We start from the raw sequence: 13,244 nt of genomic DNA, 5'->3' as shown, positions 1-13,244 counted from the left end.
AGTATGGGATGAATGCCCTCGTGGATGGCTCGTCACTGTTGGTGTTGTAGCTGGTCGTCACGATGTCACGTGTCTGTAGATCACACCTGTCGAGGACGTCAATGGGGTAGCCACACCTCGTAAGGTCTACTTTGACCCTAGTGACCTCTTTGCGTCTTTCATCAGCGGAGCTGGAGTGTGTCCAGGCGCGAGTAAGCAAGGTTCGGGCAGTGGAGAGGAGGTGGCCTCGCGCGTGTGCTGACCGGAAGTTGGTGAACTGGCCAGCACACATGGGCTTACGATAAACTGTAGTCCTCAGGTATGTGCCTTCACGTCGGACAAGTGTATCTAGGTATGGTAAAGAGTTGTTCGACTCCAGCTCAATCGTGAATGACCCATATTTAATGACTCAGTCTACCAGCAGATACATGGCACGGCCATGGGTTCCCCTGTCAGCTCAGTCACAGCAAACATCGTGATGGAGGAGTTAGAGGGACGTGCGTTTGCACACGCACCAGATCACATCGCCTTTTGGTGTCGCTATGTTGACGATGTGTTCGTGGTCATCCCTAGAGACTCAGGTCAGCGACTTCTATCATACCTCAACTCACTATCGCCCTTCATAAAATTCACGATTGAGCTGGAGTCGAACAACTCTTTACCATACCTAGATACACTTGTCCGACGTGAAGGCACATACCTGAGGACTACAGTTTATCGTAAGCCCATGTGTGCTGGCCAGTTCACCAACTTCCGGTCAGCACACGCGCGAGGCCACCTCCTCTCCACTGCCCGAACCTTGCTTACTCGCGCCTGGACACACTCCAGCTCCGCTGATGAAAGACGCAAAGAGGTCACTAGGGTCAAAGTAGACCTTACGAGGTGTGGCTACCCCATTGATGTCCTCGACAGGTGTGATCTACAGACATGTGACATCGTGACGACCAGCTACAACACCAACAGTGACGAGCCATCCACGAGGGCATTCATCCCATACTACCCCAACCTGTCACAACAGATCGGTAGAATCCTGAGAACGCACGGAATAAAGTGCATCCAACTCCCAGGCAAGAAACTGCGTTCTTTCATTTCCAACGTGAAAACACCTGTCCCCACCCCTCTGCAGAGCGGTTTGGTCTACCGCATCTCTTGCCGTGACTGCACTAGCTGCTACTTTGGAGAGACTGGACGTCGACTCGAGAAACGTCTCTCGGAGCACAAAAGAGCGATCCGTTTAGCGGATATAGAACACTCAGCTATCGCCGAACATGTCTGGACAACCCACCACGACATCGACCCACACCGCGATGTCGTGGTGGTAGACAGATCCCACCATTACCTAAAACGTACCTGGTTGGAATCGTTAAATATAAAATCTTCGGATAAATCCTTGAACAGGAACAGTGGTTGCCAAGTCAACCCGATCACAGAGTCAGTAGTTCTATCATTGGACAAGCGCTGGCCACGTCATCATGCGTCACAGCCACAGACGTCAACAAACAATTAAACCTCGCGTCTCACGCACCTGGCAGTGCACATCTTCATTCCAACTGCCATTCATGTATTTTTAATTCTGATGAAGGCTACCATATAGCCGAAAGCTCATATATTTCTTCTTTATTTGTACGCTCTGTGTGTAACTATAATAAATTTCTTGCAGAGGGGTGTTTGAAAAGTAAGGCAACACATTAAGGTTATTATTATATTAAAACCACTCTTATACCAAGTGAAAATTAATAATATAGTTTATTAGGCTGTTCATCTACATTACTATTCATTAGGGTGACGTTTTGTGTATCTTACCGATACCCATCATCATACCAAGCTGTTGGGGGAATAGAAAACAGAAAGAGTTACAAATTTGAATGATTTAGAATATTTACAATTACCAATAATAAAATTACAATTACCGATATTATAATTACAATTTGCCAATTATGGTTCTAAAGTATTAAGTTTTGAATTGTCATTACAATAGAAAACAGGAAATCTAAGGTAAATTACAAAGAGATTAAATTCTTACCTACTGACAGACCCAGAAACCTGATATGCATACAGGCAAGAGGCTGACAGCAGTTAATTTATAGGAGAGGGATTAGCTCGAATAGCCAATAGGATAGTGCCAAGTTGGGTTGGGTTGGTGTGCAGGCTGGTTCAGGATCTTGCTGATACCCATCATCAGATCTTGCTTCTGGTTCAGGTGGACTGGAGGGAGAAGTATCTAGTCTATTTGCTATTTTCTTTTTCTGGTTGTTCATTCCTTCTTCTATTTGAATTTGCTGTTTCCTATTGCTTTCTAAGGTTCCAAACAATTTTGTGAAGAAGTAGTGGGAAGAAGTCGCAAATGAGACTACTGTGGTTGGTCCGTACCTAGATCCAGTATAGTTAGGGAAGGATGCTACGTGGTTGTTTTCCAATAAGGTTATTATTATATTAAACCACTCTTATACACATCAAAATTAATAATACAATTTATTAGGCTGTTCACCTATATTACTATACATTAGGGTGACGTTTTGGGTATCTTACACTACCCATCCTCAGACCAAGCTGTTGGGGGAACAGAAAATAGAAAAGCTTTCAAATTTGAATGATTTAGAATATTACAATTACCAATATTACAATTACAATTTGCCAATTAAAGTATTAAGTTTTGAATTGCCGTTACAATATAAAACAGGAAATCTAAGGTAAATTACAAAGAGATTAAATGCCTGTATGCACTTCAGGTTTCTGGAGCATCAGCAGGACGAGTCTGTCAGTAGATAAGAATTTAATCTCTTTGTAATTTACCTTAGCTTTCCTGTTTTCTATTGTAACAGCAATTCAAAACTTAATATTATAGAATCATAATTGGAAAATTGTAATTGTATTACTGGTAATTGTAATATTCTAAATCATTCAAAGTTGTAACCTTTCTATTTTCTATTCCCTCAAGAGCTTGGTCTGATGATGGGTATCGGTAAGATACCCAAACATCACCCTAATGTATAGTAATGCAGACGAACAGCCTAATAAACTATATTATTAATTTTCACATGATAATAAGAGTGGTTTTACTATAATAATAACCTAAATGGAAAACAACCATGTAGCATCCTTCCCTAACTATAAAGCCAACGGATGTATTTATAAAAGACATTTATCTCAGAACAGTGAAATAACATAAATGAAGGCATATAGGCCACTTTTTTTGACACAGTTACCATCATATCCAGGAACTTGTCCCACAACATCACAAGTGCAGTTGCACATTTGTCATAAAATTTAGGGATATTACTATTTAACCAGGTTTCAATAATCCATTTAACTCATTATTAGTATCAGTAATGGCCACATGGTTCAAGGAAGCCTATGGCTTATGCTGCACAAGCCAAAAAAAAAAAAATAATAATAATAATAATAAAAAAAAAAAAAAAATAATAATAATAAATAAGAGAAAAGAAAATGGACAACATAAGCGTTTCCCTCCTTCCGTAGGTATCCAGCTGACCTTTGAATTTCCCCAAACTGTCAGCCTCTGCCACCCATGTAGGCAACTTATTCCAGTAATTTATAACTTGCTGGCTAAATTAAAACTTCCTGCAATCCAGTCTAAACATCTCCCCCCCCCCACCGTAACTTGAAATTATGGCCCCTTGTTCTAGAATCATTTATAACTGTGAAAATTTCGTCCTCGTTCATTTGCTTATGCCTCTCAGAGCCTTAAACACCTCAATCAAGCCTCCTCTAAGGTGTCTAGTTTCCAAGCTCTGCAACCCACATATTCAAATTCTTTCCTCACATGGATGCCCATCTCTGGACCCTTTCAAGAAGCACAATGTCTGTCTTTCTTTAGGTGTGGTCTCCATACCTGAACACAGTATGCCAAGTGTGGTCTAACAACAGCCTTATACAATGGGATTATGATGTCCTTATCTCAACTAGCAATTGTTCGATACATAATCAATAAGACACTATGGGCCTTCCTTGCAACCTGTCTACAATACTCGGAGAACTTAAAGTCTGACCGTATCGTAACACCCAAGTATTATCACTGATGGGCAAGTACCTTCCATCGTTAACACCGTAATCACTCTCATGAGATGATATGAACTGAAAGTGCTGCAGGAAGAATACCATATGCATATTTTTTGTGAAATTCCATCGTCTTGAAACCCATCAATTCCACAAGTCCGTTGTGGATAAGTTATACACAGTTTGTGTACTTGTGTTTAATTCCTCAGCAATAGAACAGATCTTTATTAGCTTGCCATCAAGAACAATCTATTTTACTGTTTTATGTTATGGCCAAAAGTGGACTTTGTTTGACTTTGTCTAAAATGACTGCACCAAAAAGAGACTTGCTTCTTGGATACGACTGTTGGACCACATATGGCTTGCAATTTCCAATGAATTTCTTGATATCCCTTGGCATAGCATACAAAAATTAGATACCTGTTTGCTTTTCATTTGTCTGTGGTTCAAGTAGGACAGCCATTTTAGTTTAGTCACCTAATGAGAACAAAGGTATACAGCATCCTGTAATAATTAAGAAAAGGAACATGTGTGTGTATGTGTTAAACAACACATTTCACTACTGGAGAAGCCATGGTTTCTCTCCCATAAAATGTGTTACCATACCTTTCAAAGAGCCTTTGTACTTCCTTTTCAAGTGTTCCATATATGTATCCAACAGCAATATACACTGAGTGATCACAGAATTATGATTACCCTTATGAAAACTGAATGCGACCCTTTGACCACGTGAGGTACGAGAGTGCACAGTCAGTCAGTCAGCCTACATAGCATAGATAAGGTGACAGTGGTCCAGTAGGTAGTAAAATTCCAAGCGTGAGGGGTAAAAGGAAGGATTTATTGGAATTTGATAAAGGATAGACTGTGGGTGCTTGATGAGCTGGTGCCTCGATTTCCCAAATGGCTGAACTGGTGGGGTTTTCGAGAGTTGCCATAGTTAAAGTGTACCACGACTGGCATCAAAACGGACAAACAACGACCTGATGACAAAACTGCAAAGGTCAGTGAAAGGTTGATGTCAGAGGTGAGCACTGGGTCCGACGACTCATACAGGTGAACAGGCACAGCACTGTTGAAGAGTTGACTACCCAATAGAACATGGGCCAACCCGGAACAATATCTGGCATGACCATGCATCGCACTCTCACACGTATGAACTATAGCAGCAGACCCTTACTGCATCCTCTCCTAAGGTTCATCGGCATAAAAGACTCGCCTGGTACAAAGAGCATGCAAGTTAGATGTTAGAAGACTGGAAGGTGTGCTGGTCGGATGAGTCACATTATTTACTCCACACTGTGGATGGTCTTGTTCGGATTTGGCGTCAACAACTCGAGGCCCTTGACCATCATCATCATCAGCCATTTTCAATCCACTGCAGGATGCAGGCCTCTCCAGCAACTTTCCAGTTCCTTCTGTTTTGAACACTGGCCATCCATTTACTACCCAAAAACTCATGAATTTCATCTATCCATCTCCGCCTTTGTCTTCCAGGTTTTCTTCTAGCTCCTCTCGGATACCATTCTGTTATTTTCTTAGTCCATCTGTCATCATGTTTTCGAGCTATGTGTCCTGCCCAAGACCATTTTAGTTCTTTAGTTTTGATAAGAATGTCCTTTACTTGAGTTTGCTGCCTAATCTATGTGTTTCTCTTCTTATCTAACAGTCTGATTCCCAATATAATTCGTTCCATTCTTCGCTGTGCAGTTCTCAGCTTCTCTTCCATTCTTTTGGTGAGTGCCCAAGTTTCACTTCCATAAGTCATGGTGGGGAGTATACATTGGTTCATTATTTTACGTTTCAGACAAACTGGGATATTGCTCTTCAGTATGTGACTATATTTCCTGAATGCTATACATCCAAAATTTATTCTTCTCTTGACTTCCAGCCTTTTATCATTATTACAGCTAATAACTTGTCCCAGATAAGTATATGACTCCACCTTTTCAATTACTGCTCCTTCAATCATTATTTCCCTTTCTGTGGCATACTTGTTCATCATTACTTTTGTTTTAGGCATATTCATCTTTAGCCCAAAATCCTTAATAACTGTGCATAACTGATTAAGATTTTCCTCTAATTCTTTGGGATCGTGGCTTATAACCACAATGTCATCTGCAAATCGTAAATGGTTTAGGTACTCTCTGTTCACATTGACTCCTTTCTGCAACCAGTCTAATCTTCTGAAAGCTTCCTCAAGGGCAGCAGTAAACAGCTTCGGAGATATTGTGTCTCCTTGTAGAATTCCTTTCTCAATTTTAAATTTTCTACCGTCTTTGTCTAGTCTAATAAAGGAGGTAGCACTCTCATATATTTTCTTCAAAATCATAATATATGGAGTATCTATGCCTTGTCTTTCCAGTGCCCGAAACATTGCCTTATGCTGTATGGAGTCAAATGCCTTTTCATAATCCACAAATGCCAGGCATAATGGTGTTTTATATTCATTTGCTTTCTCCATTAGCTGTGATATTACGTGAAGGTGATCCATAGTTCAGAATCTTGTCCTAAATCCAGCTTGCTCTTTCGGTTGATTCTCATCAAGTATTCTTTCTAATCTGTTAGTAATGACCCTTGTGAACAACTTGTAGATGTGGGATAACAAGCTATTGGTCTATAATTTCCAATTTCTGATTTATCTCCTTTCTTATGCAGCAAAACTATGATTGCATTATTGCACTGCTTAGGCGTCACACCTTTTCTAGTGCACTTTGTGAAGAGCCTTGCCAGTTTTTGTGTTATGTCTCTTCCTCCCAATTAACAAATCTACAGTAACTTCATCTTCCTCCGGGGATTTCTGATTCTTCATTTTCTTCAATCTTCAATGCATGTTCTACCTCATCAGGAAGAATATGGGGTATGTCATATGTGTTGCTAATTTGCGATCAATCTTCCTCACTGCTGGCATCATTCCCTCGCTCCTTGTATAATTCTCTATAGTAGTCTTCTGCTATTTGAATTATGCCTTCTCTGCTGTTTATAAGTACACCATCGCTATTCTTCAGTTTCAGTATCATTTGTCTTTCTGTATTACTGCTCATTGGCTGCTGATTTAAATCCTTTGTTTTCCCTTAATGCTTGTTCTACTTTTCTTGTTTTAAATCTTCTTATGTCCTCTCTGAGTCTCTTTCTAATGGCTTTGCATAACTCAGTATACTCAATCTTCTCCTTGTCAGTGTTTATCTTGCTCTTCATTTTTTGCCTACAGTTCATCATAACAAGAGTTTCTTGACTGTTTTTTTTTTTCTACTTTGGATTTCTTTTTCCCTATAGGTTTCTTGGGCTTGATCACTTTCAGAAAGTTGTAATATTCCTCGTCGATATCTTGCTCCTGAGCAGTCTGCAGAAGCTCAAACTTGTTCTTAAGTTCCAGTACATACTGCTTTTTCTTCTCCTCTGTTATCTCAAAGACATTTTTGTATTATTTACTCCCTTATTCAGGATGGTAACATCATTCACAATATATCTTCTGTTAGTGAGAATGAAGTCGATTTCATTAGTTGTTAATCCATTTGGACTCTTCCATGTCCAAATTGTCAAAAAAAGTGTTCATTACTTGAAAAAAAAGTGTTCATACTGACAATCCTTGAGATTCTGCAAATTCCACAAGTCTTTTGCCTCTTTCATTTCTTTTACCAATTCCAAAATTTCCTATAGTTCCCCTTTCTGTGCTGTTTGTCTTTTTTAAACCTTAGCATTGATGTTCCCCATAATTAATAGTACAAGTGGGTTTTCTGATCATCTAGAAGACTCTCAATTTCGGTGTACATTTCTTCAACCTCTTCATAATCATGGCTCGATGTTGGTGCATAAATCATTATAACCTTTAGCTTGTACCTCTTAGAAATCTTGAGTACTAGTCTTGACACCTTTGGTAATGTAGTTTTGAATTCCAAAATGTTGATTTTTAAATCTTTATGGACCAGAAACCCAACTCCACCTTCACTCCTTTCACTGTTTCCATTGGTGTACAGCAGATTTCCACTTGATAAACTTATATAAGTGATTCATTTCTTCTTCTTGTTTCAGCCAAACCGATGATATTCCAATTCAAATTTTTTAATTCATTTTCCAGCTCTAATATCCTGTCTTCACTGATGAGCGATCTTACCTTGTAACAGGCCAAGTTCAGTTTCTGTGCATGGCAGCCTGGTCATACCCAGAGATTCTCAGCACCCTCTGCTTCCACTCTGTTCCTCTCGCTGCCATAAGAGGGGGAGTGAAAGCCGCTGGGGACTGAGGGCCATTTGTTTTGTCGTGCTGTCATATGCTGGAGGGTTTGGTCTTTTCCTCTTCACACTGACTAGGCGTCTTGAAGAGAAACACTCTACACGTTCGTTGCCACCTAAGTGATGTAACAGGGCTTACCATCAAGAAGGTGTGCATGAGTGGATTTTAGGGAGGCAGGCCAACCGGACTTCTCCTAAATCTTCTGTAATAAAAAGATATTGGATTCATCAGTGTTTTAGACTGAGTGTCAGATAACACACAGGATACCTGTTTCCCTCTAAGCCCCTTCATCACATCACATCACATCACATCACATCAGAGTATCCAATCAAATTGGTCAGGCAAGACTTTCCCTTAACAAAACCATGCTGTGTGCAAGCTGTAACTGAAATCTTGTCTAGATGATCCTGCAGTGCTTCTTTAACCAGTGCCTCCATTAATTTTCCTGGAGCAGAAGTTAAACTAACATGTCTATAATTACTTGTGTCGCCATTAGATCTTCCTTTGTGAATTGGGGTCACATTTGCACATCTCCAGTCTATGGGTACCTCCCCTGAGTCCAAAGAAGCTCTCATAATTATGGCTAAGGGTTTGCTTACTTCCTTTGCTGCCTCCTTTAATATAACTGGATAGATCCCATCCACCTTGGGTACCTTTTTTATGTTTATCTTCAACAATTTCTCCTCCACTTTCTTCTCAGTTATTACAAAATCATCTAGCTCACTGCCAGCGTTTAATTGACCTCTGGCATTCCCCTCCCTGAATAACTCTTCATGTGTGAATGTAGTTGCAAAATACTCATTTAGTTCGTTAGCCACCTGAGCAGGATCATCATCAGTTGAACCATCAATATCCAGTGGACCAATCTGATTCATCCTTTTCCTTCTAGAGTTTAGATAGGTAAAGAACTCATTGCTGTTTTTCTTTGCATCCTTTGCCAAAGATTTCTCATAATCTGCCTTTGCCTGCCTAATCTCCTTTGTGACTTGGTTACAGACCAGCTTATATCTATCATAGGCTTCCATGTCAATCATTAATTTATATGTATCCCATCAGATTTTTACTTATGGGAGTTTCTTAAGCAACATATATGTATGAAAAATCCACAAAAATATATCCTTTAAAATGCCATTTTTTTTGGACCATCCATGCTGGATGTTCCAAAAACAATGCCATGTTACAAAGAATGTATGCATATGAGCCAAACTGGGCATTCAGGAGAATCATAAACTAAGGCTGTTAACAAAGAATGAAGCGCTGTACTATGATAAACATCTCTGGTAATAACAGCTTGCCTTTATCACTTCCCACTGTTGAAAATTAAGTTCTGGGGACTGCACATTTTAAAACTAATCTGTAGCTATACAAAAACAGGGTAAAGGCAAGGATATAGCCATATGCGAATAACAGTGTTATTTTCTGTCTGTTTGCTCAAATAAAATATTAAGAATTGAATTTAAATGTGATATAAAACAATTAAGAAGTTTTATCACAATGTTTTGAACTAAAGAAATGATAACATACATAAATACATAAGATATTACCTTGCACTGATTCCTTTTCTTGTCTTATTTCAGCTAAAGTTTTAATTCCAAAATTCAAATTATCTTGCACTAGAAAATAAAAATTATAAAATCAGCAAGAGTAATTTAATAGTGGTGGGTAATGGAATGATATGAATGAAATAAATAATTATGAATGAACTTGTACAAAAAAAAGTAAAGTAAAATTCTAAAAGAAAAAGAACCAGATAATAAAAGAGGAAACATGTGACTTCTACAGTACTGTTTTATCCTTTATAGAATTAACAGTAAGTTTATATAACCAATTCTGCTTGCATGTCATGATTATTATTATTATAAATTTTATTATTTTGACAAATTTAATTTTTTTATGAGAAATAGTATTATTTTCTAAAAAAAATTATAAAATTTGGTTAATACGTGGGAACACAAGTACGAGGAAATGGTGGGAAAAAAGTCGCAAGTTGGAATTGCATTGTAAAGTGTTTGCAATTCTGCCCAGACACGATAGGAGGGAGTATATGATGAGGGCCTTGTCAAACAATTCGGCCCTGAATAGATTGTGCAAGACTCATTGGGTAGAATATTTTTCTCAGCGTGGTCTGTGCTTGTTAACAGGAGAGCCTGTTTTTATTTTATAGGAATGGATATGATATACAGGAACTCCCTGACTTATGTGAAGATTGCGTTCTGTGGAATGCTACATAAGTCGGAATTTCCCCCATGCTTGTGCAGCACTCGCAACTGTGCTTGCTGAATTGACTGAATCAAAAAAAGAAATGTTAGATGAACGTGTGAATAGAATTATTTATTGTACTTATTCAATTTTTTTATCTCATGCGCAGGAAGAATTACAAAACCATGCATTTAAAAAATTTCAAAATTGTAAAATTACAAAAAAAGAGAGGGGACAGGAATAACGTCAGTAATACCTCTCGAGCATCGTTGCCAGAATCGATGTCTTCAGCTGATAAGTACGCCGCTGCGGATGCTGAGGGCTGTGGAGATTTAGAAGGGGTCGGCTGCTCAACCTTACGAAAGAACATATTAATGGATGACTGGACGGTGGCTTTTTTTTTCTTTTCATCGTAGATTTCTTTGTAGGAAGCAAGCATATCATTCACTCCTCTGTTAACTTTTAAGAATCGTTCGCTGTCAGGATCCATCTTCTCAAACCTCGCTACTGCCGATGCAATTTCAAGAAATGTCATTGCCATCTCTCTGGTGATGAAGTGTCTTGGCTCCTCATTTGGTTCATCTTGAGCTTCGTCAGCATTTTCTTCTTTCACCATTGCTGCCTGCAAGTCAATTATGTTATTCGTTAGATAATTCCTTCTCTTCTTCCTCTGTTAACTCCTCCACATCTTTGGCATCAACCTCCAACGGAAGTAGCTCTGCAACCTTTACAATCTTATCTGCAGCCTCTTCATATGATTTGTCTTTTTCAAATCCTCCATAGCCTTTTACATGCCGTGGGCATATTTTCTTCCATACGCCATTTAAACAACTTTTAGTAATTTCCACCCAGACCTTATTAGTGTTTAAGAAGGCGTGGTAAATATTGTAAGATTTCAAATCAAAAGTCTCTCAAAGTAAAATTTTTCCCATCGTCTACTGCAGACAATGCCCGAATAAATGTTGTGCATAAATAATATGCTTTTAAATTCGAAATAACACCTTGATCCATAGGTTGGATTAGTGAAGTCATGTTTGGCGGTAGAAATATGACTCTAACGTTCGAATTAAAATCATCTAGATGCATAAGATGTCCAAGAGCATTATCTAATAGAAGCAAAATCTTGAAAGGAACGTCGTTGTCTTTACTATAATTTTCAGCCTCGGGAATGAAGCAGCATTAAAACCAATTTTCAAAGAGAGATACTGTTATCCATGCTCTCCGGTTCGATTGGAAATGCACGGGTAGGGTGGCTTTATTGATGCCCTCAAATGCAAGAGGATTTCCAGAATGGTACACAAGCAGTAGTTTTAATCTGTAATCTCCCACTGCATTAGCCCCAAGCAAGAGAGTGGCCCTATCTTTTCAATCAATCATGTTCAAAATTGATTCTTATAATGGGAACATATGATAACGATGAAAGGGTAGTGCAATTTCCATTATAAATATGACCTTTTAGAGAGATAAATAGCTTAGTAATATAGCAAAATTTTCAACTTCCAAGGACTTGGGACGAATTACAAAAAAAAAACAATGTGTTATTGGGTTGGCAAAAACTTAAGTAAAGTCGAATTTCCGTAAGTCGAATATTACATAAGTCAGGGAGTTCCTGTACGTAAATAGGAGTGCAAGAATATTTGTTGATGTTATCGAGGCAGTGATAGGTAGATCAGAAAACTTCTAGCTTGGTGGGGGGGGGGGAATACAAAGACAAATAGATTAACTAGAGCTGCAGACAGAAGTGAAAGTGATTCTTGTTCTGCTTCTGTTGGAACATGCAGTAGCCTCGAAAGCAAGGTGTCAGGTATTTCAAGACCTACTGTGGGTCATTATGGAACCAATAAATGCATGGACTGTGTTAGGGTAACTAAGAGTAGGAATAGGCACATGTATACTTGCATGTACACTAATACTAGGGGCATTGCAAATAACTCATATGCATGCTTGAATATTTCAATAAATTTAAATATGTACCTCCAACAGGGTTAAACTAATCAGTTCCTTATTTATTCACTTTAGTATCCTCCTCTTCTTGCCATCATTTCTTAGTGGTATATATGCATTCATGGCTTCCATGATGATACCTATAAAATTATCCCCCCCACCCAATAACAACTGAGACTTCTTTTGTCCACCTTGCTCTTCCATTATCTTCCCTGCAAATGGTTATTGCACTGTAAGCTCTTTGATACTATTTGGATCACAGGGAATGATGAGATTCAAAATAATCTTGTCCCTAGTAACTTTCAGAACATGCTAATATAGATAACAATCATCTAGTTGATTTAAAACTTTTATCTCCAAAGTGAGTTTCCTGCCAACTTCCTTCCTTCCTCATTATGGAAGAATTCTTCCATAACAAGGCATTTCTTGTGTTATATTTACACTTGCTTGCCCATTCCCTCATTCACTTCCTTTCAATGCCAGAAGATTCATTAGTTTCTGTAATCTCACAAAAGAACCGTTCAGATGTGTGCAAGTGTTACTTTTACCCATGTTACCAATACAATGCATTTCTGTATTCTCCTATCATCCTAATAGCAGTGGTTACTACAAACACTTAGGTATCTTAGTTCCTGCATGTAGTCTGACCTAACTTGTGATATATTTTCAGCATAGTGGTACAGTGATCCTCTAAGCCTAATGATCTTTTAAGTGGTTACAATGATTTCCCCCCCATATTTCTAATGTGAGATGGGATGTCACCTGGCATTTACTACATACTTGAATTGCTGCTAATCCCCCCCCCCCAGTTTCATTTCAATCCAGGGAATCAGTTTGCTTTTGAGATTCAACTCATCTAGCAATGCACCAAGACT

General features: G+C 38.8%; 1 protein-coding gene across 3 annotated transcripts in view; it reads right to left on the bottom strand.

Annotated features, from left to right (window-relative positions):
- Positions 1 to 13,244, bottom strand: part of LOC150077535 (uncharacterized) — a 441,090-nt gene that overhangs the window by 86,726 nt on the left and 341,120 nt on the right. For all 3 annotated transcript variants that reach the window (XM_090386301.1, XM_090386302.1, XM_090386303.1), the window contains exon 13: positions 9,771 to 9,839. In XM_090386301.1, coding sequence (XP_090242427.1) covers positions 9,771 to 9,839 — 69 coding nt within the window. The remainder of the gene's footprint in view (positions 1 to 9,770; positions 9,840 to 13,244) is intronic.

The sequence above is a fragment of the Mastigoproctus giganteus genome, chromosome 12, assembly GCF_048544385.1.
Source record: "Mastigoproctus giganteus isolate SK-2022 chromosome 12, ASM4854438v1, whole genome shotgun sequence".
NCBI lineage: Eukaryota > Metazoa > Arthropoda > Arachnida > Uropygi > Thelyphonidae > Mastigoproctus > Mastigoproctus giganteus.
Note: the sequence above shows the minus strand (reverse complement) of the source record. Positions and strands in the feature narration are given on the sequence as shown.